The 26,670-nt window shown below is 39.7% G+C and overlaps 1 protein-coding gene and 1 long non-coding RNA gene across 5 annotated transcripts in view; one reads left to right on the top strand and one right to left on the bottom strand.

Annotated features, from left to right (window-relative positions):
* Positions 1 to 3,127, top strand: part of PTPN12 (protein tyrosine phosphatase non-receptor type 12) — an 87,565-nt gene extending 84,438 nt beyond the window's left edge. For all 4 annotated transcript variants that reach the window (XM_032402297.1, XM_032402298.1, XM_032402296.1 and 1 more), the window contains 2 exons: positions 836 to 943; positions 1,176 to 3,127. In XM_032402297.1, the coding sequence (XP_032258188.1) occupies positions 836 to 943; positions 1,176 to 1,237 (170 nt within the window). In that variant the 3' untranslated portion in view covers positions 1,238 to 3,127. The remainder of the gene's footprint in view (positions 1 to 835; positions 944 to 1,175) is intronic.
* Positions 1 to 26,670, bottom strand: part of LOC116631106 — a 112,036-nt gene that overhangs the window by 54,506 nt on the left and 30,860 nt on the right. The window lies entirely within an intron of this gene.

Genomic DNA, 26,670 nt, shown 5'->3' with positions numbered 1-26,670 from the left:
TTTATTTATTTATTTGACAGAGAGAGAGACAGCGAGAGAGGGAACACAAGCAGGGGGAGTGGGAGAGGGAGAATTCTGCAGGCTTCCTGCGGAGCAGGGAGCCCGATGTGGGGCTTGATCCCAGGACCCTGGGACCGTGACCCGAGCCGAAGGCAGACATTTAACGACTGAGCCACCCAGGCGCCCTGATGTACAACTTTCAAAGAAAAGAATTACGTTAGAAGTCAGTAGTCCAGGGGCGCCTGGGTGGCTCAGTCGTTAAGCGTCTGCCTTTGGCTCAGGTCATGATCTCAGGGTCCTGGGATCGAGCCCCACATCGGGCTCCCTACTCGGCGGGAAGCCTGCTTCTCCCTCTCCCCTCCCCCTGCTTGTGTTCCCTCTCTCGCTGTGCCTCTGTCAAATAAATAAATAAAATCTTTAAAAAAAAAAAAAAAGCCAGTAGTCCATTAATTAACTATGAACTTGATTGTTGTTGATTTCCATATAATGAATCTCACTTGAAGTTATATTGCCTTAGGACATTGGCACATAGTACACCTACCTTAAGGAAATATAAAATGGCAAGATTGAGGTTTATTAAATTAAGAGCATAAGGAGAATCCATACATTGCAGAACAACTCACTGAAGATTTCTACGTGCCCTCAAGAACACCTAACACATTTTCCTGTGTTCACTACCATTGTATTTATATGCATGTGGGCCTCTGAAATTATGATACCCAAGAGAGAAGAAACTTGCTCTTTTAACTCAATACAGACATTAAAATAATTAGAGGATTCTACATGTGATGCTACAAATGATGCTGATTAACAATGTTTTTATTTTGCATTTTAGATCATCCAGCCGGAGGTATTCACACAGAGACTTGTACAGAATGTCCACCTATTTTCAGTAACAAGAAAGATCAAATATCAGAAAGTCCAACAGAGGCCACAGATATTGGTAATTTGTTTTCTAAATAATTTTAAAACTGTAGTTATGTAGTTAATGCTGGCAAGAATGAGAAAAGGTTATTTGCTGTCATTTCAGGCTTTCCTGAAGGCAAAGCTTATCAAACTTTTTGCTATGATTTATTCAGGTTCTTAAATGAACTACCCAAAGCAAATTAAGAGTTTTTAGTAAATTAAAATATATTTCTGGACACTGACCAATTACTGTGGTGTTTTGACTACAGGTTTTCATAACCGCTGTGGAAAACCCAAAGGACCAAGAGATCCACCTTCCGAATGGACATGATTCAGGGAGCTAAAAGACACTTTAAATTATACTGGAAAATTCAAGTGCCACTGAAAGCCAGATTTATAGTATTCCATCTTAAAAATGTGGGACTAACAGCAGTGTAGATTGTTACCTTAGTATTTTTTTGCTGGGACCATCTACCTGCCTTATACTACACTTAGGAAAAAGTATTACATACGGTTTATTTTGTAACTTCAAGTATTATTGCCTTAATGTCTCTTAACCCTGTTACACGCTGCTTGTAGACATGTTAATATAGTAATACTTTTATGATAAATTGAGTTTAAGGACTACTCTTTTGCTAATGTTTTATCATGTATGCATTATTTTGTATATGTACAGGGCAAGTAGGTATATAATTTCATAAAGTTGCAGTCATAAAATATTATTAACAGAAGATGTAAGAAATTTCTGCATGGTCTAAATCTTTGTGTACCTTATTTGTAAATTATTTGCCCTGAAGTTTTAGAAAATAGTTTCTGAATTTTAAAATTGCTGGATTCATGCAGCCAGCATTGCAGGTTATCAGAGATCAAAGATTGTAATAATAATACATTTTGTAAATTGTAAGCAAAAAGTTATTTTTATATTATATACTGTCTAATTGTCCATCGTAATTGTCCTTGTTTTCATCTAGTCATGGAGATTCAGTAAGTGCCTTGGAACAATATTGAATTCTCTTAGCTCGTGTGTGTTACTTTAATATTTGAACTCAAGTGGGATTAGAAGACTATCAAAATACTTGTATGTTTCAGGATATCTGACCTGCATTAAAAAAACAAAAACAATTTTACAGTGCCTCCTTGTCTTGGTTTTTCATTCCTCATTCCTAGGAAATTAGAGTTAGTATCTACCTTCCCGCTGGCTCAGCCTTTAAGTCATGAGTGTGAATGGGGTTTAAACTCTTAATTAAAGAATAGGGAGCACCATCTGCAAAAACATGGCTTCGCAACTCCCAATACTGCTACTAATTCTAATACTTATCCTTGAGTCGGCCCTAGGCAGCCTTCTCATTACTGCCTACTAAGATCCAATAAAACAGCAAGCAAACAGAGGCTAGGAAAGGGGAACTGGTTTCTTCCCACTCCACAACTGGAGCACAGCTCCCCATCCGTAAGTCTCAAGTTTGAATTCTGACACCAGGGATTGAAGTTAATGGACGTCTATATTTTCCCTCTGTATACAAAAGGAAGAAGAAATTACGAGACTAATAGGATTACTGTAGAGGAGAAAATAATACTATAATTTCTTGTCAGTTTTTCTTTAAGCTCAATGGTCTTCGTGTTCATTCCTTAGAATCTCACATTTTCCCCATATATTTTGGTCATAAGGAAATGTGAATACAGGGGACCCTTGACATTCACAAGACACAGACATCTCTGTAGCTATCATTTTCCTAAAAAAATTTAAACTGAAATAAAATAGAACTGAAAAAAATATTTAGCTCCTCTACACACTTGATGATTTGTGTAATATGGTACTAAAATCATTTACAAACATTTTTTTGTTAGGAAGGAGTTGCTTGGAACATCTTCATTGAAAAATAACATGTATTCAGAAGAGTGCAAAAATCCTAATAATCATCACAAAGTTTACACACCTGTGTGAGTGTGACCACCATCCAGGTTGAGCAATAGAATGGGATCTGCCACTGAGATTTCCCCTTGGACTTTTGAGATTTGTCTATCATATGAGTAGCAGTTACTTATTTTTCATTGCTATAGAATTTTGCATTGTATGCATGTACCCCAGTATGTCCATTCTGCTATTAACAGACATTTTATTTCTGGTTTGGGAATATTACAAATTATGCTACTGTGAACAATTTTTTTTAAGATTCATTTATTTGAGAGAGAGGGAAAGAATCCCAAGTGGACTCTGCGCCGAGCGTACTACAAACATTTTTTAATGTGTTATTTGGTGTCCATATATATATATAAATCTGTTGGCTATAAATCAAGGAGTAGAATTTTGGGATTACAGTGTACGCATACATATTCTCCTTTAGTAGATACTGCCAGACAATTGTCCTAAATGGTTGTTCTAATTGTTATGTATTTCTTGGTATTGCCCTTAATTTTCATTTTAGCCTTCCTAATTGGTACAAAGTGGTCCTTAATGACAAATGATGTTGAGCACATTTTATGTGCTTGTGACTGACCACGTGGGTACTTTTTTTATGAACTACCTATTTTAGTTTCAAGGAATTTGTATTTTATATCTAAGACTACATTTTTTGGTTCAGGGAATGAGGTAATTTTTTCCCCCCATTGATCAATCACCATTTAATGCCCTTGCTCCACTGTTACATGGTTTTGTCAGGTAGCCATTGATACCAGTTAGGTATCCACTGATCTGTATGTTTATAGATTTTTTTTTCTTTGCATTCTATTGCCTATCTTTAGGATGATATATATTTTTTTAAGATTTTATTTATTTTTGGGGGGCACCTGGGTGGCTCAGCCGTTAAGCGTCTGCCTTCGGCTCAGGTCATGATCTCAGGGTCCTGGGATTGAGCCCTCCATCGGGCTCCTTCCTCAGCGGGAAGCCTGCTTCTCCCTCTCCCTCTGCTTCTCCCCCTGCTTGTGTTCCCTCTCTCGCTGTGTCTCTCTCTGTCAAATAAATAAAATCTTTAAAAAAAAATTTTTTTATTTTTTTGAGAGAGCGAGCGAGTGCGTGTGACCACGAGCAGGGGGAGGGGCAGAGGGAGAGGGAGAAGGAGACTCCTTGCCGAGCAGGGAGCCTGACACAGGGCTTGATCCCAATTTCCCTGGATCATGACTTGAGCTGAAGGCAGACACTTAACTGACTGAGACCCCCAGGCGCCCCTAGGATGATACTTTATTTATTTATTTATTTAAAGATTTTATTTATTTGACAGAGAGAGACACAGTGAGAGAGGGAACACAAGCGGGGGAGTGGGAGAGGGAGAAGCAGGCTTCCCGCCGAGCAGGGAGCCCGATGCGGGGCTCGATCCCAGGACCCTGGGATCATGACCTGAGCCGAAGGCAGACGCTTAACGGCTGAGCCACCCAGGCGCCTCTAGGATGATACTTTAAATTCTGCCTTTTTCTAGCTTTATTAGCTTTCTCTCACGGGTTAATTTTTATATTGCCTGGGACACTTGGTAGAACAGTTACTCATTTTTCTTCTTCCATGTAAAGCATATGGTAAGCTCATTTGTATCTGAGATAAATCATTGCCAAATTCATTCTGCCTCTTTATCCAAAACTTCTACCTTGTATAGCTAAGGCTACAAAGGCCTTTAAGATCTTTCCATCATAACACAATCAGTTAGCTTTCCTTTGGAAGCAATTTTTCATAAATAGTACTTTTCACTCTAGTACTTTTTACTTTATGGACATTTTCTCTATAGATAAATGAAGAGCAATAAAGCCACAGTTATAGGTCAGTGCTGAGCCAGCCTCAGTCATTGACTAAGTAACTTAAGTATATATATATATTATTTTTTTATTGTTATGTTAATCACCAGACATTACATCATTAGTTTTTGATGTAGTGTTCCATGATTCATTGTTTGTGCATAACACCCAGTGCTCCATGCAGAACGTGCCCTCTTTAATACCCATCACCAGGCTAACCCATCCTCCCACCCGCCTCCCCTCTAGAGCCCTGTTTGTTTTTCAGAGTCCACCGTCTCCCCCTCCGATTTCCCCCCCTTCATTCTTCCCCTCCTGCTATCTTCTTTTTTTTCTTAACATATATTGCATTATTTGTTTCAGAGGTACAGATCTGAGATTCAACAGTCTTGCACAATTCACAGCGCTTACCAGAGTACATACCTTCCCCAGTGTCTAGCACCCAGTCACCCCATCCCTCCCACCCCACCCCCCACTCCAGCAACCCTCAGTTTGTTTCCTGAGATTAAGAATTCCTCTATCAGTGAGGTCATATGATACACGTCTTTCTCTGACTGACTTACTTCGCTCAGCATAATACCTTCCAGTTCCATCCACGTTGTTGCAAATGGCAAGATCTCATTCCTTTTGATGGCTGCATAATATTCCATTGTATATAGATATACCACATCTTCTTTATCCATTCATCTGTCGATGGACATCTTGGCTCTTTCCATAGTTTGGCTATTGTGGACATTGCTGCTATAAACACTGGGCTGCACATACCCTTTTGGATCCCTACATTTGTATCTTTGGGGTAAATACCCAGTAGTGTAATTGCCGGATCGTATGGTAGCTCTATTTTCAACTCTTTGAGGAACCTCCATACTGTTTTCCAGAGTGGCTGCACCAGCTTGCATTCCCACCAACAGTGTAGGATGGTTCCCCTTTCTCCACATCCCCGCCAACATCTGTCCTTTCCTGACTTGTTAATTTTAGCCATTCTGACTGGTGTGAGGTGGTATCTCATGGAGGTTTTGATTTGTATTTCCCTGATGGCGAGCGATGTTGAGCACTTTTTCATGTGTCTGTTGGCCATTTGGATGTCTTCTTTGGAAAAGTGTCTGTTCATGTCTTCTGCCCATTTCTTGATTGGATTCTTTGTTCTTTGGGTGTTGAGTTTGATAAGTTCTTTATAGATTTTGGATACTAGCCCTTTATCTGATATGTCATTTGCAAATATCTTCTCCCATTCTGTTGGTTGTCTTTTGGTTTTGTTGACTGTTTCTTTTGCTGTGCAAAAGCTTTTTATCTGATGAAGTCCCAATAGTTCATTTTTGCCCTTGCTTCCCCTGCCTTTGGTGATGTTTCTAGGAAGAAGTTGCTGCGGCTAAGGTCGAAGAGGTTGCTGCCTGTGTTCTTTAGGATTTTGATGGACTCCTGTCTCACATTGAGGTCTTTCAACCATTTGGAGTCTATTTTTGTGTGTGGTGTAAGGAAATGGTCCAGTTTCATTCTTCTGCATGTGGCTGTCCAATTTTCCCAACACCATTTGTTGAAGAGACTGTCTTTTTTGCATTGGACATTCTTTCCTGCTTTGTCAAAGATTAGTTGACCATAGAGTTGAGGGTCCATTTCTGGGCTCTCTATTCTGTTCCATTGATCCCTAACTTAAGTATAACAGCCTCAGGTAGGACCTGTGGTTAAGATTTTTGCCTGAGGGAAATCACATAACTTTGTGTTCTAAATCCCTGGGGTCACTTAAAGTCATTGAAACTGAACGTTAAATTCTTGAATGTGAAGAGTTTACTGCGTATCAGTTTGTCTTTTTATCTTCTGAGATTGAATTTACAAATAGGTAGCGTTAAGTTCTTACTCCTGTTTAGGTAACTAGATGGATATGAGGGAAAGGGAGGGTCTCTTGGTTCCCAGAATTCTGGCTGGGAAATGAAAATCTCAATTTTGAATACATTGAGTTTGGGATAACCCCCAGCACCCAGGAGGTGATGTCCTGTCCATAGGTAGGTTTGAAGTTCATAAGAAGTGTCCAGACTAGAGATCAATAATAGGTCATTAATACAGCCAGGAATGGAACCACGAGGGCACAAAAACCCCGGGGAGAATTTGATATTTAAATGAACTTTTGTAGTAATATTGCAAATCTTCACATTTCTATTTGTTGAAACTTGATTTAGGTTAAACATGGGCACTATCCCCTACCTTGGTGAATGGTGTCCTCTTTCTCCCATTACCCATACTAGTCATCTATCTGGTTTACTCTGCACTCTAAGCTCTCATCTCTTCAATCCAGCTTCCTCACTACAAAAGGCCAATCTGATCTGCTCGTGACCTCTTCTAATAGTTACTTTTTCCCTAAAAAATCTTTAATGGCTCTTCACTGTCTATGGTAATATTTCTTCAAACTGTGTCCCAAGTTGTACTACATTAGAATTTTTGGGAAGTGTCCTTAAAATTCGGGTTCCAGGGTCCTCCCCTGGAGCCAGATTCGAAGGGGAATAAGAAATGTGTGTTTTAGGGGCACCTGGCTGGCTCAGTCAGAAGAGCATGCGACTTTTTTGATCTTGGGGTCGTGAGTTCGAACCCCACATGGGGTATAGAGATTACTTAAATAAATAAAACTTAAAAAAAAAAAAAGTGTGTTTTAGACAAGTACCATAGGTGATTCTGATGCATAATGCAATTGGAGAGCAAGGCCCACGGGATCAAGGCTAACAGCAGATGATGCAAGACCCCATCTAAGATCTGTCTGCTGCCGGCCTTTGCGGGCTTTAACTGCTTATACCTGTGCTCTGGTCATAATGAACTATGGCTGACCCTTGAACAACAAGGGTTTGAACTCCACAGGTCCAGTTATACACGATTGTTTTCTTTTTTTAAAAAAAGATTGATTTATTTGAGACCAAGTGGGCATATGCTTGCACAGGAGCCTGCAGAGGGAGGGGCAGAGGAAGAGGGAGAGAAACTTGAGCAGACTCGGGCACTGAGCGTGGGGCCCAATGTGGGACTCGATCTCCTGATTCTGAGATCACGACCTGAGCCAAAACCAAGAGTCGGATGCTTAACCGACTGCGCCACCCAGGTGCCCCAATACGATTTTTTTCAGTACATGCAGTACAGTACTGTAAGTATATTTTCCTTATTGATTTTCGTTAAAAATTTTTATTGAAATTTAGTTGACAAAGTTACATTAGTTTCAGATGTAAGACATACTGATTCAACAACTCTATGGTTATGCTATGCTCATGACAAGTTGTAGCTACTATCTTCAGCATTCAGTGAATGCTATTACATTACCATGGACAATATTCCCTATGCTGTACCTTTCATCCCCATGACTTATTCATTCTATAACTGGAAGCCTGTACGTCCCACTCCCCTTCACCCATTTTACCCATCCCCCCCCACCCATCTCCCCTCTGGCAACCATCAGTTTGTTCTCTATTTATGGGTCTGTTTCTGCTTTATTAATTTGTTTTGTTTTTTAGATTACACATATAAGTGAAAGCATATGGTACTCGTCTTTCTCTGATTTATTTCACTTAGCATAATACCCTCTACGTCCATCCATGTTGTTGCAAATGGTAAGATCTCATTCTTTTTTATCGCTGAGTAATATTCCAGTGTTTATGATTTTCTTAATAATATCTTCTTTTCTCTAGCTTACTTTATTGTAAGAATACTGTACCTAGGGGTGCCTGGGTGGCTCAGTTTGTTGGGTGTCTGCCTTTGGCTCAGGTCCTGGGATCGAGCCCTGTGTTGGGCTCCCTGCTCGGTGGGTAGTCAGCTTCTTCCTCTGCCCCTCCCCCTGCTCATACTCCCTCTCTCTTTCTCAAGTAAATAAATAAATAAATACATCTTTTGAAAAAAGGGGGCACCTGGATGGTTCAGTTGGTTGGGCATCTGCCTTCAGCTCAGGTCATGATCTCAGGGTCCTGGGATCGAGCCCTGCATCAGGCTCCCTGCTCAGTGGGGAGTCTGCTTCTCCCTCTGCCTCCCCCAACTTGTGCTCTCTTTCTCTAATATATAAATAAAATCTTTAAAAGAAAAAAAAAGTTTCCTGAGCCCCCTACACCTTACTTATACTGTAACCTGTGTCTTAAAACACCCTACTTTGTCCTTGTTCTGGTGAGCCCTACTCATCTATCAAGACTAATTCAAGTGTTATGTCTTTTATTAAACCATTCATCTCATCCTGTTTCCCACACCAAGTCAATCAACCATTTTCTCTGTGTCTATACTGTACCCCATTTATGGATCAATGTACTTAGACCTTTTGCTCTACTAACCTAGCCCCTTGAGAGAAATGATCATGATATTTAGGGAAAATGTTGGCATATATATACATACTTTGAAAACAGCTCAATGTACAAAGTAGAACTAATTTTGAATATATGTATTTTCTTAAACATTGTCCTGACAGAGAGCAGAAAATAAATGTCAATTGAATAGGTGAGTTGACTCCAAGTCCATAGCACATGTTAAGATAGTTAGTCCACACCTGATTTTGATTTACATTCCCAACCACCCTTCTATTAAGTCTTTGTATTTTCAAACTTCATACCTCTTGACACGTGATTTAAAGCACCCACATAAATACACTCAGGGAGTGAAGCTTACTAAAAGTTGTTTATAGACTTGCCCTGCTCCTGGAGCCAGCTCAAAAGTAAGAGTGGTCAAAAACATTACCCGCTGACTGTGAGTACTTTCCCAAGAATATATCCATAGTTTCCAAACTGAATAGCTGGCTCTGTTCTGAAGACATCTATACATATATATTAAGGACTTTTTCACAATTAAACTAAAAAAAGACAGTTTTGTGCTAAATGTGAAGGGGAGCAATAAAAAGAATAAATGCAATTTGCAATCTGAAGCTTTTGAGAGAAACTCAAGTAAAGAATGCCATCTTAATTATATTGAACCCAAAAATGTACTCTGATTGTAATATTTTTGTTGAAATATGTATTTGGTACTCTTGATTGCAATCCATGAAATCATTCTAGTTTAAGGATTAAGCCAGATTAAACAGGATTAAATTGAATTAAATCACTATTGTGCTAGTTTGGAAAAGTTCTTGCTGCTTTTGTTTTCTTACATGGGTATCTCCTCAATATCTGCTTTTAGTGATGTTACATCGGATGTCAAAAATTCAGACTCTATTAATAGCCTTCCTTTTTTCATTTTTATTTTTTTTAAGTAAGCTCTACATCCAACATGGCACTTGAACTCACAACCCCAAGACCCCCAGACTCTATTAATAGCTTTCTAAATAATGAAATGTGAATTAATTTCAGATTTTAAATACTCTATTCTCTAATACTGGATCTTTGTTACACAGCTCTTATAGGCCAGAAGCTCAAATTTTCATTCTGGCAGATGGAGAATTGCAAAAGCTTTAAACTAAGATTTTGGCACATATCCACTCAATAAGAAGCCACTGCATATTTGCTAAAAGTGCAAAGCACATGCAGTTTTGAATATAAACTGTATTTTCTTAACAGATTTGCTGCAATCTGTTTCCTCAGTTATTTGTCTTTAAGGTGCACAAATCTCCTAAGATGTGCAAATGACTGGTGTTTAGATCATTTAACCAGTGAAAAGTAGCTCCAGGAGGTGTGTCTCTGTTCTGTACTGTAACAAATCTGGGCTTTGTTGAATTAGTGGGGGAAGGGAATTCCAAAGATTCCAGGCATTTTACATTTTTTAGAGATAGCACGGCATATGTACTGTATCATGACTTAATGAAGTAGCATTTGTGACTTGAAACTGTGCTTGCCCAAATGTCAACAAGAACATACCCTTAGCTACTACAGAGTTATGCCCGAATAACCAAGCAGGAAACAGGAAAACAGTTCTAAATTTCTTAAAATACTATGTTTTTTTTTGTTTTTAAAGATTTTTTATTTATTTATTTGACAGAGAGACACAGCAAGAGAGGGAACACAAGCAGGGGGAGTGGGAGAGGGAGAAGCAGGCTTCCCGCGGAGCAGGGAGCCCGAAGCGGGGCTCGATCCCAGGACCCTGGGATCATGACCTGAGCCGAAGGCAGACGCCTAACGACTGAGCCCCCCAGGCACCCCAAAATACTATGTTTTTATAAAATCAGTAATTCTTTTATTTTTTTCCATAGTTACCTTTTTTTTTTTGAGATGAGAACTTTCAAGATAGATCAACACTCTTAGCAACTCTCAAATATGCAATGCAGTATTATTAACTAGAGTCATTGTACATTACATATCCATGACTTATTTATTTTATAACTGGAAGTTTGTACTATTGGCCCCCTTCACCCACCATTTTGCCCACCTCAACCCTCAATATTATATTTTTCCTGATGGAAAAATTCTTCAGTAGGATTGTTTGATAAGTACACAAATGTGCAGATCATCTATACCTCTGTAATATTTTAAAGTATTGTGCCTTCTAAATTTTAGCTTTATCTACTTATATATAACCTATTAGAATATTTCCAATGTCTTCTAATACTAAATGTGAAAAAGCATTTAAATAATATACTGTATTAAATATAAAATCTAAGTATTTAGCATTTCTCATTGTATTTGAAGTAAGCACACAATAACATTTTCATGCAGCTTCTATGCAAAAAATTTATTTTTTATTATTTTTTTTTTTAAAGATTTTATTTATTTATTTGAGAGAGAGAATGAGATAGAGCATGAGAGGGTGGAGGGTCAGAGGGAGAAGCAGACTCCCTGCTGAGCAGGGAGCCCGATGGCGGGACTCGATCCCGGGACTCCAGGATCATGACCTGAGCCGAAGGCAGTCGCTTAACCAACTGAGCCACCCAGGCGCCCCCTCTATGCAAAAAATTTAAAACACCAATCTAGGGATACTACATACGTCATAATTTGAAAGATGTAGAGATTTAGCTGAAATTAACGTTAGAAAAAAATTTTCTATATACACATTTAATTGTTTCAGAAAAGTGAAATGCAGTTTCTAGGGAATTTCCTATTGCTGATCGGCATAACAAAGTATTCTTACCATCTTTTCAACCTAAAGTGAGCTGTCCATTTTAATCTTACTGTTCCATCTGTCACTATCGATTTGCCTGTAACAGAAATAAACTGAAATGTATATGTAGAAGTTTTATATTCAGATGTTACTTTCATCTGAATTCACTTAGGAAGTTAGGATCAAAGATTTTTGAAAGCTGGATTCTTTGACAAAGGATTTCAAATAGAGCTTTTATTGTGGCTATAGGCCTCGGACAATCCCCGAACTTTTCCCCATTCTACCAGAAGAGGGCAGCAAAGCAAACCAAGAGGAAATTTATGGATCCAAAAAGTAAGGAAAGGCACTCAAGAAAATTCAGAAAACTAAGAGCCCAAAAGATTCTGTGGGTGGCTTCACTGTTTGAGAATGTTTATCAAGGCCCTAATACCAAGTGTCCCACTTTGCAAGAGGCATGAGCAAATCTTAAATTTTTTTTTTTTAAGATTTTATTTATTCATACAAGAGAGAGACAGAGCACAAGCAGGGGGAGAGGCAGAGGCAGAGGGAGAAGCAGGCTCCCCAGTGAGCTGGGAGCCCGATGCAGGGCTTGATCCCAGGACCTGGAGATCATGATGCTAGCCGAAGGCAAATGCTTAACCAACTGAGCCACCCAGGCACTCCGGCATGAGCAGATTATATAAGACATCAACAGCCGTCAGGCAGACTCAGACTTATCTAATAAAAATTATGAATTTTGCTAAATGCTTACCATGTGCCAGGCACCCCGATAATCTCTGAACACATATTATCTTACTTAATCGTCATAAAAACCTTGCCAGGTAAATATCCCTGTTTAATGGATGAATCTGAAGAATACAGACTTTAGGTAATTTTAAGTCACACAAAGTAGCAAAGCCAGAATTTAAACCTAGCTCCTATTCTCAAATCCTTACTCTTGACTACTAACCTCGCTATATGTCTCTAGATTTCAGAGAAGCTGGGGGTGTAAGCTTTAGCAGGCAAGAAATGTTTGCTTGTTAACTGACTAGAAAAGGGGCTACTTAGGTCAAATGTCATTTGTAAGCTTTAAAACATACAGCCTGAAAACTGATGAAGCCTGGAAATCGTGGCCACGATATTTTGCAGCTTCTCCCATGGAGGTGGAGTCTTTTTTCTTACCTCTAGTATCTAGGCTGACCTTGTACCTTGCTTTGGCTAATAAAACGCAGCAGATGTGTTTCTGGGTTGATTCTGTTTCTAGACCTTAAAAGGTCAGGCTACTCCCATCTCCTGGGGCCCTGCTGATGGCAAGGAAAGAAATTCTTAACCACACCACCCCTGAGAGACTATGTGGAGAGTCAGTCCCAATCAATACCACGTGGGAGAGAAGCATCCCACCTAGCGCTCCCAGTCCCCAGACCTGTGAGAAATAATCAAGTGTTGTTTTGAAACCATTATGTTGTATGGTGGTTTATCATGCAGCAATATATAAGTGAAACAATGACAACAATGGAAAACCAAAAATGTCCTAAGTCTACAAATATTTAATGTAGGTCCACTTCTTTCCTATCTTTTTCCTTTTTTCCTGTCACCTTTGCACTTTTCATAGGTGTATGAAATAGCCATGTGTCCTTTCGCTTCCTTTTCTCAACATATAGTTGGTAATGAACAGTGAAAATGTCAAAAGGCTGTAAGTCAAAGCCAAGGAATTTCCAAAGTTTTAAATCGAGCCTTAAGGAATTAGAAATGTACCCACTATATAAATTTATGTATATATTTATGTATATGTATATACGTATGTGTATATATATATACACACACTCACCATATATATATATATATATACACACACACACACACACACACAAACACACATATATTTTAAAGTAGTCTCTATACCCAGTGTGGGGCTTGAATTCACGACCCCAAGATCAAGAGTCTCATGCTATTCCAAAAGCCAGTCAGGTGCCCCAAAATGTACCCACCTATTTAATAACACTCTGTAAGCAGCTTATAGGGCAGGAAAAGCATTTACATGAGCTCTAAAATAAAAGGACATCTTGGAGTCCTTTTTGCTATTACATTAAAGCTATGATATACATAATAATTTTTAATGTGAAAAGTCTTAAGCCCATGGTTGGGAGTTAACACAGATCTAAAATCCTTCCTTTTTTTTTTCCTATGCCTCAAAACAATTGAGAACTTTTGATAAATAACTTACTTAACTCTCCGCTGATGCCTCCTACACCCACATACTGTTGTGAGTGACTCATCTAATAAGGCAGGCACTATCTTTAATCTCCATTCTATAGAACAGGAAGTCCGGGTACAAAGAGAGGTTAACTAACTTGTCCAAGATCACATGCAGGAAAATTCTGGTCCTTTTCTGCTGGATGAAGATGGTGGGGGTGGAGGCGGATACGGAGTTAGGTGGTATTATGTATTCAAGTAACAGTCCACTTCAGGAACCCTGGGAACTAACCACGAGAGCAGGGAGGCCTTTGCGTGTCATTTGAGATCCACGATGTGGCTCCAAGCTTTCTAGCTCCATCTGCCACCACTGGCTCTCCGCCCTAACCTTCAGCTAGAGAAACTTAGCCCCCACACATTCCTTGGAATTTTTCACCTCTGTGCTTTGCTCTTTGGGTCTCACTCAACAGCCAGCCCCTGCAGGGAATGCCCTCACCACCTTCTTCAAGTGCAGAGTGCACTAACCCACCTTTCAAAGTCCAGCAGCAGTACTCTCTTCATAAACCTTCCTACTTCTCAATGCCTCAGTGCCTTGGCTTCTGGCCCAATCAACTGCTCTTCCATCAAGTCTCCCTAGCACTAGTATGCTAAGCAATTTTTTTCCCCCACATCATTTAAAATTAGCTGTTTTAGAGGGTGCCTGGCTGGCTCCATCAATGGAGCAGGCGACTCTTGATTTTGGGATTGTGAGTTCAAGCCCCACATTGGGTGTAGAGATTACTTAAAAATAAAATCTTAAAAAATAAGTAAATACAATAAAATCAGCTGTTTTGAAAATATATCTTCTGCATTATTTTGCAAGCCTCTTGAGTGCCTAACCCAATTTTCTCTATACACTGTGAACACGTTGGTTGCAATAAAATCATGTGAATAGAGGTGGCATTCAGTCAGGGGGAAGAGGGCATCTTTTTCAGACTCAAATCCTGTTATATAAACTTTAGAGACAAGCGGAGTGACATTTCTGGTATTACCTCAGGGCAGCATCAGTTTAAGGGTAAGGAATAGCAATTTCACATCTTTGGTTCAAGCTAGAAAATTCTACAGCAGTTCCATGTAAGCAAGGGGGTGAAATCCAGAGGTATAGGACACTAACTCTAAATAGTTACCTACCAACAGGTGTTAAGATTGTTTACGAAGCACAAAGTTTAGCAGAGACTAGTGATCCCTAGTTAATAAGCTCGCTGTAAGAATAGCTCAGGTCAACTGGGGCTGCAGTTCCCCAAGGGAGCTATTTGGACATCCCTTTAACCAACTAATTACCAATTTTCCATTAGGCAGAGATGCCACAATTCTCCTTGAAGAAAGTGGCATTTGGTGGATTATTTTTAGAAAAACAAGGTAGCATTTTGATTTTGTAAGCTATCTGAAATCTGGGGGAAAAGGACATAATCACCATATCCTAGATAAAACATCTTTTGGTCTAAGCCAGTGTCTTTGAAACTTTTTTTTCATTATCGGCCCCTCACCACCCCCCCAACAAGGAGAAAGTATAGATTTATATTCTCCCTAGTGAGAGAAATAGGAATGATATTTTGTTGGGTACTGTTGAGCTTTGGAAGGGCACAGACCACTGTAATGTCGAAGCCTGTTTTTGCCCTGTAGGACAGAATTTTGGAATGCATGGTCTAAGCCCATTAACAGAGAGAACCGCAAGTTCAAGACTGCAGACAACTAGTTTTGGGGGCACGGATCGCCCCTTTGTCATCCCCTTGGCTGTGTCTGATAACACCAACGCTCTCAGTGTGCTGCTCACACTCATCTCACCTGGCTGGGGGTGTGCTCTGGGTTGTTCTTCATCTTTAAAATGAGACAACAGGTGCCCTCTCATACTTTCAGGGATAAAAGTAAGAAAATATTTTAAACATCAAATCTAATGTTTACTTTATAAAAACTAAGAAGTCTTAAAAATAGAGAGATATTATCTGATCATTTACTTTCCCTACAATTAGTGGTGGTACTTCTCTGAAAGTCTGCCTGCCTCCTTCTTCATTCCTAGACATACTAAGTGTACTTTAAAATAGGCATTTGTTTTTATCCACTTCCAGAAAGGCTGTGATAGATGTTTCTCTTAATGAACACTATAATTTACCTTCCTCACAAGCACTGTTACAGGATTAAGTTATTTAACATATGTAAAATGCTTAGCACAATAAACTTTCTGGCATAAAACACAGAGCCATAAATTAATTATGAAAGAAACAACGTATAACAATCTGAAAAAACAAAGAGCTTATTGTAAAAGTGATTGGAGTGATTGTGGACACTAACTATAATATCATTATGCATCTAAAAATTAACAATTCTTGGGGCGCCTGGGTGGCTCCTTGGTTAGGCCTCTGCCTCCGGCTCAGGTCATGATCCCAGGGTCCTGGGATCCAGCCCCGCATCGGGCTCCTGCTCAGTGGGAAGCCTGCTTCTCCCTCTCCCTTTGCCCCTCCCCCCTCCATGTGTTTTCTCTCTCTCTGTCAAATAAATAAATAAAATCTTAAAAAACAGTAATAAATAATTTAAAATTAAAAATCAACAACTCTTTAATGTGATCAATTATTCAAGTATGTGTTCAAATTTCTGAGTCTCATAAAATGTTTTTGACAACTGGTTTGTTTGAATCAAGCTCCATGCCACATTTACTCGATATGTCTTTTCAATCTTTTAATTTTAGGTTCCTTGCCCTTTTTTCCCTGCCATGTACTTGTTGAGGAATCTGTGTCATTTGTCCTGTAGAGTTTCCCACACTCTGGGCTGCACTGACTGCACCCTGTGGTGGCGTTAACGTGGGCCTCCATCCCTCTATTTCTTGTAAACTCGGTGTTTGGATCTGGAGGCTCTCAGGTTTGCTGTTTTGGGGCAAGAATGCTTCATAGATGCTGCCACCTACTTATTACACGCATCAGAAGGGTCGTAACGTCTAAGTCTCAGGAGTGATGCTGATCAGTGTGTTCAGGTACTGTCAGCCTGCTCGTTATGATCTGTTCACTGAAGTTTCCAACAGCCTTTCATCTCATGCCATCTGCCTCTTCACAGGCTTTCCTCGGCTTTAGTGTCAGGAAGGCTAAAAATGTATTTCTCAACCTCCCTTGCAGCTAGAGTTATGGATGTAATTTAAATTCCACCAACTCGAGGCACTTGTGTGCTGTGCAGAATCTAGGGTTGCAGTGGGGAGGGCCAGGTTCTGAGGCATCCTCCCGGATGGGGCATATTACAGTGAAGGCGATGTGGCTGTAACCAGTGGTTGTAAGGGCGCCCTCCCCACGCGTGACATGAGCGGCAGTCCTTTGACAGCCCCGTTCTAAAGCATGGATTGGTGAGGCGCTCCTGAAGCTCGGCTGACAGCCCTGCCGTTTGTAATATACCATGCAATAAATCCCTTTCGGCTTGGTTACTTAACGGTGGATTTTGTTCTCTGCATTGAAGCCTGACTAATTTCAGAAATTGTCAAACAACGGCTTCTCTGATTAAAAAAAAAAAAAAAAGAATCTAGTTAACTTGCTAACAATTTCCTGAGTGTGTAAAGTAGGTATTCTAGGAAGACAGACATTTATTTCTTTTTTAAATTCCAGTAGAGTTAACGTACAGTGTTATATTAGTTTCGGGTGTACAATCTAGTGATGGAACAATTCTATACATTACTCAGTGCTCATCACCATAAGTGTACTCTTCATCCCCTTCACCTGTTTCATCCATCCCCCACCCTTCTCCACTCTGGTAACCACCAGTTTGTTCTCTGTATTTAAGAGTCTGTGTTTTTGTCTTTTTCATTCCTTTGTTTTGCTTCTTAAATTCCACATATGAGTGAAATCATGGTAAATTTGTCCTTCTCTGACTGCTTTATTTCACCTAGCATTATATGACACATTCATGTTGTTGCAAATGGCAAGATTTCATTCTCTTTTATAGCTGAGTGATATTCCATTCCATATATATACCACATCTTCTTTATCCATTCGTCTGTCAATGGACACATGCGTTGTTTTCATATTTTGGCTATTGTAAATAATGTTGCAATAAACATCGGGGGGCATTATCTTTTCAAGAATTATTGTTTTTATATTCTTTGGTTAACTACCCAGGAGTGGAATTACTGGATCATTAAGTAATTTAAAAAAATTTTTCTGAGGAAACTCTCCACTGTTTTCCACAGTTTCCAGTTTGCATTTCCACCAACAGTGCACGAAAGTTCCTTTTTTTCCACATCCTCTGCAACACTTCTTTCCAGTGTTTTTGATTTTAGCCATTCTGACAAGTGTGAGGTGTGTATCTCATTGCAGTTACAATAAACATAAAAAAAAATCATATAGCTATTTCATATTCCCATTGTATAAACTTTTTGAAAAGAAACCCAGAAGTGCTTTTCAAACATTTAGAAATTAATCATGTTAAGGAAAATTAATCCATGTCCATTAATGAAGACAATTTTACGGAAAGATGCTGAAATGTCTAAAAATTTTAATACAATGTTAACTACAAGGCATAAATCTTCAGAGTCTAGCTAAGAGATTTCGTTCAATATTTTATATAATGTTCCAACACAGAGAAGCTGAAAGATCATACAGTGACCTATATACCTGTCACTTGGATTCTACAATTAGCATTGTTATTTTTGCTTGATCACATATCTAATCATCTATGGTTAGATCTATTCATCTCTTCATACATTAATTCGTCTTATTTTTTGGATATATTTCCAAGTAAGTTGGAAACACGAATACATTTCACACCTAAACCCTTCAGCACAGCAAAAGGATTTTTTTTTTAAGGTTTAGTATTTGGCCACTGGAGGGCTTCCAAATGCCATAAAATGCATTAGGAAGTAAGTTATTCTACAGCGTCCTCCAGTACCAAAAGGTCTCTGCAAGGGGTTGCATGGAGTATAAATGGCATCCATTAAGAGTGAGAGATTCAGTCTGAAATCTAGCCAGGGGTCGCAGCACCTTTTAGCTTTACTCTCCTCTTTTTACAGCTACTTTCATTATAAAAGAGAAAACACAATAGACCCCTTTCCCCCACACATGATTTATGCTCTCCAAGCTAGCAATTCCTTAGCTCAGAATCTCAGAAAACCTGATGGAAATCAAGACGCTATATTTGTGGAGATGAGCTGGTTCTCACGGACTCGAGGTAACGGGCTGACTGATAACTCTCCGCAAAGGCAGGGGCTCCGTTTTCATCACTTACCCCCCGCATGGGGACCACTGCCCGGCACATACTAGTGCTCAATAAACAATCACTGCAGGAATGAGTGAATGCCAGTGCTTGATGCCAAATATAATCTTCACACATTTAATGTCATCACTAACCAAAGACGCTGGGTTGTTTCTTTTTTAAACGACAATAAGCCTTAACATAAAAATAACAGCATCGGTGGGTTATCCTCCGGCTGGGGCTGCAACTAAACAGAAACAACCATGTTTTCCATACACACTTCAGTAATTCGGCATACACCTACGTTGTGTCCCCCTGGGGCGCAGCCGACTCTGCTGGGGCAGGTCCTGCAGAGGCCTCAGGCTGGGCAGAAGCAGGGCTGTCAGGGCCAAAGGGAAAGGTCCCCACAACTGGGGGAGGGCCCACATGGTTGCTTTTCAGACTTGTCCTGGGGCTTCCCTGAAATAAACGTGAGATTCTGAAATGGGACTGATGTCTTCTGTGAATCAGTAGCGGCCAGAGTCAGTGGAATCTGAATCGTTAGTGTCAATGTTCTTCCCCTTTTGTACCTTCAGAATGGTGATACCTGAGGAAGTTAAAGGGCCTTGCCATTTTTTTTTTCTTAAAGTAAGCTCCCCACCCAACGTGGGGCTTGAGCTTTCGACCCCGAGATCAAGAGTCACATGCGCTAGCGACTGAGCCAGCCAGGTGCCCCTACATTGTCATTTTTAAACTACCTTTTTTAAGGTGATAATTTTCTTTGATGCTTCCCTGGCCTGGAAGGGCATTTCTATAGTCAGCACAAGTTCATCAGGTTTGCACACATCTCAACAGCTACTATGGGTTTTTTAACAAATATTTTGTCTCTCCAGGAGAATGAGAGGCAAATTGTTTTTGATTGGGACTGTATAGAGAACAACATAAATAATCATTTCAGATCTATCAGTTTTCCTGTTAGAGATCACACGTGGGAACCAAAAGATAGGGAGAATTGTGAGATTTAAAAACCATAAAATCACCTTGTATTTTCTACTCAAAATAGGTATTTGAAGGAATTTTAGGACCTAATCTATAAAAAGAGGTACAAGCAATCTCTTACCACAGCCAGTGCTGCCCTCTCACTGAAGGAACGTGTGATGTGTAGGCCCCAGAGACTTCGAAATGGCCCAGTGATTTGCCTGTTGTTAAAGTAAGTCTAGAGAAAATCCACTCTTCCAGGTGAGCCAGAAGAGGCTCCCTGCCACACGAATGAGACACAGCACTGAATGTTGGTAGAACACTGCTTCTCTATGTCAAAGTTCCCACCAGTCATGGGTACAGCTCCCAAAATAAAAAACATGCAGTGAATGACATTTTCATAATGGTAAATTTATCCAATTAAATTTCATTTTTGGGGGCACCTGGGTGGCTCAGTCGGTTAAGCATCTGCCTTTGGCTCGTGTCATGATCCTGGGGTCCTCGGATCAAGTCCCACGTCGGGCCCCCTGCTCAGCGGGGAGCCTGCTTCTCCCTCTCCCTCTGCCTGCCACTCCCCCTGCTTGTGCTCTCTCTTTCTCTGTCAAGTAAATAAATAAAATTTAAAAAAAGAATTTTTTTTTCCGTAATGATTTTTCTATTTATTTTGGTGTTAAGATATCCTTTTATGAATAGTGGTGATGGATGACAGTTTTTTTTTTTTCCTTTTCCCATGATACTTACCTTGGCAAAAAATGAAAGTAAAACAACTCCACACTCGTTGCCAAAGTTATTTTGGAAATTTTATTGTACCTAAAAGTCTAATGCCTAGAAAGTCTGAAACGTCTCTCCCGAATTAGGATTCTATAATGCAAAACATAAATAAAATGACAATTCTATGAATTCATTTTTCCTATGCAGGTATTGGGCATGAAACTGAACAAACTGAAAACTATCGAGGTAGGACAGGAATTCCCGTTTTCAGCTCCCCCACGCATCTCAAATTCTCTCAAGGGATGTAACAAAATTAACTGATAAAAGATAGCTTCTAAAGCCAACTGCCTACGTTTAATTCCTAGTTCTGCCATTCACTAGTTACATTATCTTGGTCAAATTACTTAACCTACTCTGTGCCTCAATTTCCTTATTCATAGAAGGGGGATAATAATAGTGTCTAGATCATAAGGCTGTTGTGAGGATTAAATCAGATAATCCATATAAGGAGCTAAATACACTGACTGACACATAAGTGCAAATTTACCCTTAGCTGTATTAGTGTCTAGGCTAAGATACTATAACAAAGACCCCAAAATACATTGTTTTAAATAAGATATGTTTATTTCTCCCTCTTGTAACAGTCTGGCAAAGGCAGACAGACTGCTCCATGAGTTCATCCAAGGACCCAGCTGACAATGTGTCTCTACTAGCCTCAGTATATGGATTCTAATTAACATCTGAGTAAAAAGGAATGCTTCAGGGGTGCCTCAGGTCAGGATCTCATGGGTCATGGGATCGAGCCCCATGTTGGGGTCCGTGCTCAGGAGGAAGTCTACTTGAGGATTCTCTCCCTCTGCCCTTCCCCCCTCACTCTCTCTCAAATAAATAAATAAATCTTAAAAAGAAAAAAAAAAAAGCAACTGCTTCAGTTGTCTTTTCTTTTTTAAGTAAGCTCTAGGCCCAGTGTGGGGCATGAACTCATGACCCTGAGATTAAGAGTCACAGGCTCTTCTGACTGAGCCAGCCAGGGGCCCCTCAGGTGTCTTCATCCTCATGGCCTGAAGTCGCTCACCAGTACCATGTCTAGAATCTAGCCCATGAGTGAGGAAAAAGAATGTGTGAAGAGTAAGCATTTCATTTTTAAGGACACTGAAGCAGAAATTAAACCTATCATTCCTACTCATATTAATAGTCAAAACCTAGTTTATATGGTTACACTGAGCTGCAAGGAAAGCTGGGAAATGTCTCTAGCTAGGCAGCCATGTGCTCACCTGTCATTCAGTGAGTGTGGGGGGGAGGGTCTGAGATCATAATAGTCTCTGCCACGCTACATTTTTTTTTAAATTGTGGTAAAATACCCATAAGATAAAATTTACCATTTTAACCATTTTTAAGTGTATAGTTCAGCGACATCAAGTACGTTCCCACTGTTGTACAGCCATCCCGCCATCCCTCTCCCAAACCTTTTCATCACCTGAACTACAACTCTCTACCTCTTTTTTTAAAAAAAATTTTAAGGTTTTATTTCTGTAAGTAATCTCTACGCCCAACCCCCCAACGTGGAGCTCAGTCTCACGATCCTGAGATCAAGAGCCGCATGCTCTTCCCACTGAGCCAGCCGGGTGTCCTTAAAGCTCTCTACCTATTAAACAATACCTGGAGACCCTGATAACTACCATTCATTCTATTTTCATCTGTATGAATTTGACTAATCTAGGCATCTCATATAAATGAAATCATACAATACATGTCCTTTGAGTCTGGCTTATTTCACTTAGCATAAAGTTTCTAAGGTTTATCCACGTTGTAGCATGTGTCAGAACTTTACTCCTTTTTAAGACCAGTAATATTCCAGTGTATGGATATACCGCATTTTGTTTATCCATTACTTATCAATGGGAATTCATGCTGTTTCTACCTTTTGCCTATTGTCACATTACATATTATGAATAAATTACTTCAATTATTTATTTGAGAGACAGAGAGCACATGCATAAGCGGCGCGGGGGCAGAGAATCTCAAGAGGGAGAGAAAATCTCAAGCAGACGCTGTGCTGAGCGCAGAGCCTGGCTTGGGCCCAATATCAAGAGACTGAGATCATGACCTGAGCTGAAATCAAGAGTCAGATGCTTAACTGACTGAGCCACCCAGGCGCCCCTACTTGAATTATTTTTTAAATTATATTTTATCACTTTTGGGAGGATCTTATATACAAGCCACAAAAATCAAACAAGGACTGACTCTGAGTTTCACATCCCATCACCCCCAAATAAATGAATTGTGCTAATAAAATCACCATAAAGCTGTCAGTAATTCATCTTTGTGCAATATTTTTTTTTTTAAGTTTTATTTATTTATTTGACAGAGAGAGACACAGGAAGAGAGGGAACACAAGCAGGGGGAGTGGGAGAGGGAGAAGCAGGTTTCCCGCCGAGTAGGGAGCCCGATGCGGGGCTCGATCCCAGGACCCTGGGATCATGACCCGAGCCGAAGGCAGATGCCCAACAACTAAGCCACCCAGGCAGCCCATCTTTGTGCAATATTAATGCAAGTCACTTAAATGCTCTCAGTTTCATCATTTGTAGAATAAGAATAGATAACCAAAAGCAAAAACAACAAAAGCAAAAATAAGCAAGTGGGACTACATCAAACTAAAAAGCTTCTGCACAGCAAAGGAAACTATCAACAAAGTGAAAAGGCAACCTACTGAATGGGTGAAAATATTGGCAAATCAGATATCTCATAAGGGACCAATATCCAAAATAGATAAAGAACTCATACAACTTAATAGCAAAATAACAAACAATCTGATTAAAAACAGACAGAAAAGCTGAAAAGACATTTTCCCAAAGACAGGGATGGCCAACAGGGACATGTTCAACATCAGTAATCATCAGGGAAATGCAAATCAAAATCACAATGAGATATCACTTCATACCTGTTAGAATGACTATTAATCAAAAAGACCAGAAATAGCAAGTTTTTGGCAAGAATGTGGAGAAAGGAAATCCTCGTGCACTATGGGTAGAAATGTAAATTGGTGCAGTTACTATGGAAAACAGTATGGAGCTCCCTCAAAAAATGAAAAATAGAACTACTATATGATCCAGGATTTTCACTTCTAGATATTTAACCAAAGAAAACAAAAACATTAATTCTAAAAGATATATGCACTCCTATGTTTATTGCAGCATTATTTACAATAGCCAAGACATGGAAATAACAAGTTTCCATCAGTGGATGAATGGACAAAGAATATGTCACATACACACACACACACACACACACACACACACACACACACACGAATATTATTTGGCCATTAAAAGGAATGACATCTGGCCATTAGTGACAACACTGATGGATGGACCTTGAGGGCAATATACCAAGTGAAGTAAGTCAGACAGATATACAGAGATACAGAGAATTGATTGGTGGTTGCCAGAGGCGGATGTGGGAGGGTGAGAGAAATGGGTGAACTGTTTTTGTTTTAGTTTAAATAAATTGAAGTTAAAAAAAGAATAGGGGCCCCTGGCTGGCTCAGTTGGAAATGTATGCTACTCTTGATCTTGGGGTCGTGAGTTCTAGGTCCATGTTGGGTGCAGAGATTACATAAATAAATAAACATAATTATTAAAAAAAAGAACACTAAAGGTATCTATTACAAGTAGGGCTGTTTATGAGATAATACGTACAATGCATCTAGAATAGTAAGCTCTGTTATTATCAATTTGTCAGAACAGTATTTCGGGTCCAACAGACAATGCTGGTTGCCCACTGAATGTCCATTTTTCTCTTTCTCCTTCTTAACAGATCCTTTGTCCAGGCATCCCTTGCCCTTGTAGCCCATGAGACTTACAGATGCTAGTCAAATTCCCAGCTCCAGGGATGGACTCTAAGCCAACTATATTCATCTATTCCTTCTTGCTAACAATAGGCAAATAATCCAATACTAGTTAATTCAGTTCCAGGAGAGCATTGCTGGAAACTTCCAGAAAAGATTCTTTTTTTTTTTTTAAACTTAATTTTTTTTTTTTTTTGAGAGACAGAAAGAATCTCTCTCATAACTGGGGTTACAGAAAGGGCCCAGTGTGGTGGAGCCCAATGCAGGACTCAGTCTCACGACCCTGAGATCATGACCCGAGCTGAAATCAAGAGTTGTATGCTTAGCCAACTGAGCCACCCAGAGTCCCCTCTCCTTATTTTTAAAGACAGTGACAGAAAACCAGTCTTGCTAGACAAGAGCGGTGTTGAGTTGCCTGCTAATGCTAATAACTTCAAGTGGCATGATGGAGTAATCTGCTGGAAATGGAATCATTAAGAAAAGCAATTAATTGTAGCCCTCAAAGAAATAATTTGTAATTTAAAGGATTTGCTGAATCAAATACTGAAATGGGGGCTCAGAGGAAATAGAAGGTGCCAGGTAAGGGTAGGGTGCAAACAGCAAGACTGAGTGTATAGCTGATGGGAAGGGCTGGATGGATTAGTTTGGTAAGGCTGCTATACAAAGTACCACAAACTGGGTGGCTTACAAAACCAGAAATCTATTTCTTTACAGGTCTGGAGGCTAGAAGTCCAAAATCAAGGTGTTGGCAGGGTTGGATTCTTCTGAGGCCCCTCTCCTTGGCTTGTAGATGGCCATCCTATGTTCACATGATGTCCTCCCTGTGTGTGTGTCCAAATTTCCTCTTCTTATAAGGACACCAATCATACTGGATTAGGGCCCACACTAATGACCTAATTTTAACTTAATCACCCCTCTAAAGACTCTATCCCCTATAGTCACATTCTGAGGTGCTAAGGGTAACATAGGACTTAAACATAGGAATTTTTTTTTTTCGATTTTATTATTTATTTGAGAGAGAGAGAGAGAGAATGAGTGGGCAGAGGGAGAGGGAGAAACAGGCTCCCCACTGAGCAGGGTGCCTAATGTAGGGCCTGATTCCAGGACCCTGGGATCATGACCTGAGCCAAAGGCAGATTCTTAACTGACAGAGTCACCCAGGCGCCCCAACACATGAATTTAAAAAAAAAATTTTTTTTGATTCAATTTAGTTAACATAAAGTGTATTATTAGTTTCAGAGGAAAAATTTAGTGATTCATCAGTTGCATATAACACCCAGTGCTCATAACATCAAGTGCCCTCCTTAATGCCCGTCACCCAATTATCCCACCCTCCTCCCACCTCAAACATACGAATTTTTGAGGGGAAATAATTCAGTCCATAAGTGGGGTTAGAGAAAGTGGGAATAATATTTGGAAAAAGAAGAGGGGAGAGGAAAATGTCCAATAATGTGTAGAAGAAAATATCCTGAGTTGTTTCTAAGAGAAAGGGTAAGGAGGAAATATAAAGGGGGTACCATGGGCTGTCAGGAGAATTGCTTTAGGCACTGCCCCAGAAATTTAAATAGTCTTAAATCCCTTCTGTTTTAGGCTTATGTTCTTCAGAATCCTTTTTTTTTTTTAAGATTTTATTTATTTGAGAGAGAGAGAGGGTGAGCGAGAGACACAAGCAGGGAGGAGGGGCAGGAGAGGGAGAAGCAGACTCCCCGATGAGCAGGACCCTGGGATCGTGACCTGAGCCGAAGGCAGACGCCTTGAACCACCCAGGTGCCCCTGTTCTTCAGAATCCTAATGATAAGAATGCTATTTGGGTTATTAGTAAATAGGTGTTTTCATTTTACATTTATGTCTGACCTTCATAAGTTTCCATTTCAAGCCAGGACATAAGCTCAGTCAACACTTATGATATGTTAATTTTTTTTTTTTTTGACTCAAAGAAATTAGCTTTGAGAATATAGGGATCAGCAGACCAAGTAATGAATGTGTTCATGGTAGCTGTTGGTCATGTTACAGGATTTCTTTTCCTTTAGTGCCCCTGGTTCTTGGTCACTCAGCTTCAAGAATGAAGAGGTAGAAAAAGAAAAAACCCCAAGCAATTTTGTATATAAATGAAGAAAACTGCACTACAAAATACTTTGTTAAATGTTCACCTAATAATATTATGAATACGATAATAATAAAATCAGGGG

The sequence above is a fragment of the Phoca vitulina genome, unplaced genomic scaffold (genome assembly GCF_004348235.1).
Source record: "Phoca vitulina isolate PV1807 unplaced genomic scaffold, GSC_HSeal_1.0 scaffold4, whole genome shotgun sequence".
Taxonomy (NCBI): domain Eukaryota; kingdom Metazoa; phylum Chordata; class Mammalia; order Carnivora; family Phocidae; genus Phoca; species Phoca vitulina.
The sequence above is the reverse complement of the archived record's forward strand: the minus strand, read 5'-3'. Positions and strand labels throughout refer to the sequence as shown.